General features: G+C 46.8%; 1 protein-coding gene across 1 annotated transcript in view; it reads left to right on the forward strand.

Moving 5' to 3' along the window:
- Positions 1–2,365, forward strand: part of FNIP1 (folliculin interacting protein 1) — a 44,529-nt gene that overhangs the window by 38,395 nt on the left and 3,769 nt on the right. Inside the window, exons 16-17 of the mRNA XM_005418680.3 lie at positions 1,413–1,610; positions 1,953–2,068. Coding sequence (XP_005418737.1) covers positions 1,413–1,610; positions 1,953–2,068 — 314 coding nt within the window. The remainder of the gene's footprint in view (positions 1–1,412; positions 1,611–1,952; positions 2,069–2,365) is intronic.

Below are 2,365 nucleotides of genomic sequence, written 5' to 3' on the forward strand. Positions count from 1 at the left end.
AATATTTCCTGTCACAGCTCCTGTCAGATTTCTCCAGTCCCAGGTCACCAATTTTTCTCCTCTCTCAATTAATGTATCTGAAAAATGTGGATATTTCACTGCAATTCTGGAGCATGAAAGATCAGACTCCCACTAAAGTCAGCTGGGAGGCTTGTGCCCTGGGAACAGGGATCTCAGTGCTGAGCTGTATCGCTGTCTCCTGTAGGCTTGGCAGCTGATGGTTGTGTCCCCACAGGATGGAATGATGTTAAACAAGGCCATATGCTGAGGTTGGGCCTCTCTCCCTGGGCACAGAGTCCTTCTGCAGTGGTGCAGAAGCTCTTATTGCTCCCTCCTCTGTCCCTGCATGTCTGACTCATGTGCTGCTGCTTGTGCAGCAGAATATGTTCTCCATCACAAATGCTCAGTATTTTGGAGACATTGCTCCTTCTTTAGGATGGTAGTCCATGTATCCATTAGCACTGTCCTCATTGGAAAAGGAGAAACCAATGTAAAGATAATGGTCTGAAGGGAACTCGTGCTTCTGACGTGTTGGAGATCATCTCTCCTCCACAGCAGTTTTTCCCTAGATGAACTGGGGCATGACTAGGAAGTGTGGTATTTCCTCCCCCTTTTACCAGGAAAGAAGTAGAAAGCAGGCTGTCACTGAAAGTGTGACATCTGCTCCCATCTAGTTTGCTCCCCAGAGAATAAAGAAAAACAGACTGCTGAGCAGCCACTCTCCTGAGACCTTCCAAAAAGTCCCCTTTTCCCTACTTCTCACTTCAACAATGTGCATTAGACCTGCAGCCCTTCTCTGCATGCCCTTGCGACTCCTTGGAAGCAGATAATTGGCTAAAGGTTCAGCCCAGAAAATTTATTTGGGAAGGACAGTGGGTTTCTAAATACTCCCTTTTTGAACCCTTTTTCGTGGCTTTGGAGAGGTGGAACGCCAGCAGGGGGGAATGGCAAGGCACAGGCTTGGTTCCTAACTCCCTCTGCTGGCCTCCCGTGAAGCAAAACCTGTGACAGCTGGGAATAATCTGACCTCGTTAACACACTAAACAGCAAGTTGGATTTCTGGTGCTTTCAGTTTTAGGAGTTTAAAATACACTTTAGATATGTAAGAATTCTTTATATCAAATACCAAAGATGTAACTGTCAGCCAGTGATATGCTTTAAAGCCTGTAAGAAAAGGTAAAATAGCCACTATCCTTCTAAGACTGTGCCTTGCTCACAAAACCCTGCTGGTTTTAATGGATGGAATGCAATGTGGGCAGATGTATTTTAGGTGAAGCAGTGTCTGGGATGCTATCCTGCTATCCAGCAATGCTCTCCTAATATCCAGGATGGATATTTCTGTGAAAAGTTTTGTGAAAAGAGTGCTGTCATTTGTCATTCTTGGGGTTCTGCTCTTCATTTTTTGTTCCTAGCACCCTGTTCTGGACGAGCCCATTGCAGAAGCTGTCTGCATTATTGCAGACACGGACAAGTGGACGGTGCAAGTGGCCAGTAGCCAGAGGCGAATGATTGAGAACAAACTAGGAAAAGAAGTGTTAGTCTCCAGTCTCGTCTCCAACCTGCTTCATTCCACTCTCCAGCTTTACAAGCATAATTTATCTCCAAACTTTGTAAGTCTAAATGGAAATCATGAGGGCCATCGCTTTGAAGCACCCTTTAACTTCCCAGGTTAGAGATACGTAAGGCTCTGCCTAGTGTTTGTTTTCATAGCCAGTGCAACTTCTGGTGTAGCTGTTTGTGATGTCTATTGAAATGCCACGCTAATCAAAACAGCTGCCTCATTAATTTTGATTTAACATGTAATCAAAGGCTTCTTCTGCTCAAAAATGTAAGTCCTGCCAGTGAGTATCTCACCTAGACACGGCCACAGAACAGTCAACAGGGGTGTGGGATCTGTGCTTTCTGGTTTGATTCTGTCTTCTGCCTGACACAAGTCCTTTTGCTTTTTTTAGTGTGTGATGCACCTGGAAGATCGGCTGCAGGAGCTCTACTTCAAAAGCAAGATGCTGTCTGAGTATCTGAAGGGCCAGATGAGAGTCCATGTCAAGGAGCTGGGCGTGGTGCTGGGGTACGGTCACAACCTTCTCCCAGCAGTGCTACCCTGGGTGTCCTGGTGCCACACCCTCCGCCTGGGCTTGTTCCTAAGCACGGCAAAATGGATTCCTAAATGGGACTGGAACTCCTAAGTTACCCATGGCTTCAGGCTTCTCCTTAGGCTTTGCTCAATCACAAGGATCCCCCAGCTTTTCTGTCTTCCCTGCGGGCAGGAGGATGGGCTCAGCACTCCGGAGCTTATCAAACTCCCTTCTTAGTTGGTCAGTCGTCACTGAACAGCATGGGGCACCTGATTCCTCCAGGTTGACTT

This window comes from Geospiza fortis, unplaced genomic scaffold (genome assembly GCF_000277835.1).
Source record: "Geospiza fortis unplaced genomic scaffold, GeoFor_1.0 scaffold55, whole genome shotgun sequence".
NCBI classification, from domain to species: domain Eukaryota; kingdom Metazoa; phylum Chordata; class Aves; order Passeriformes; family Thraupidae; genus Geospiza; species Geospiza fortis.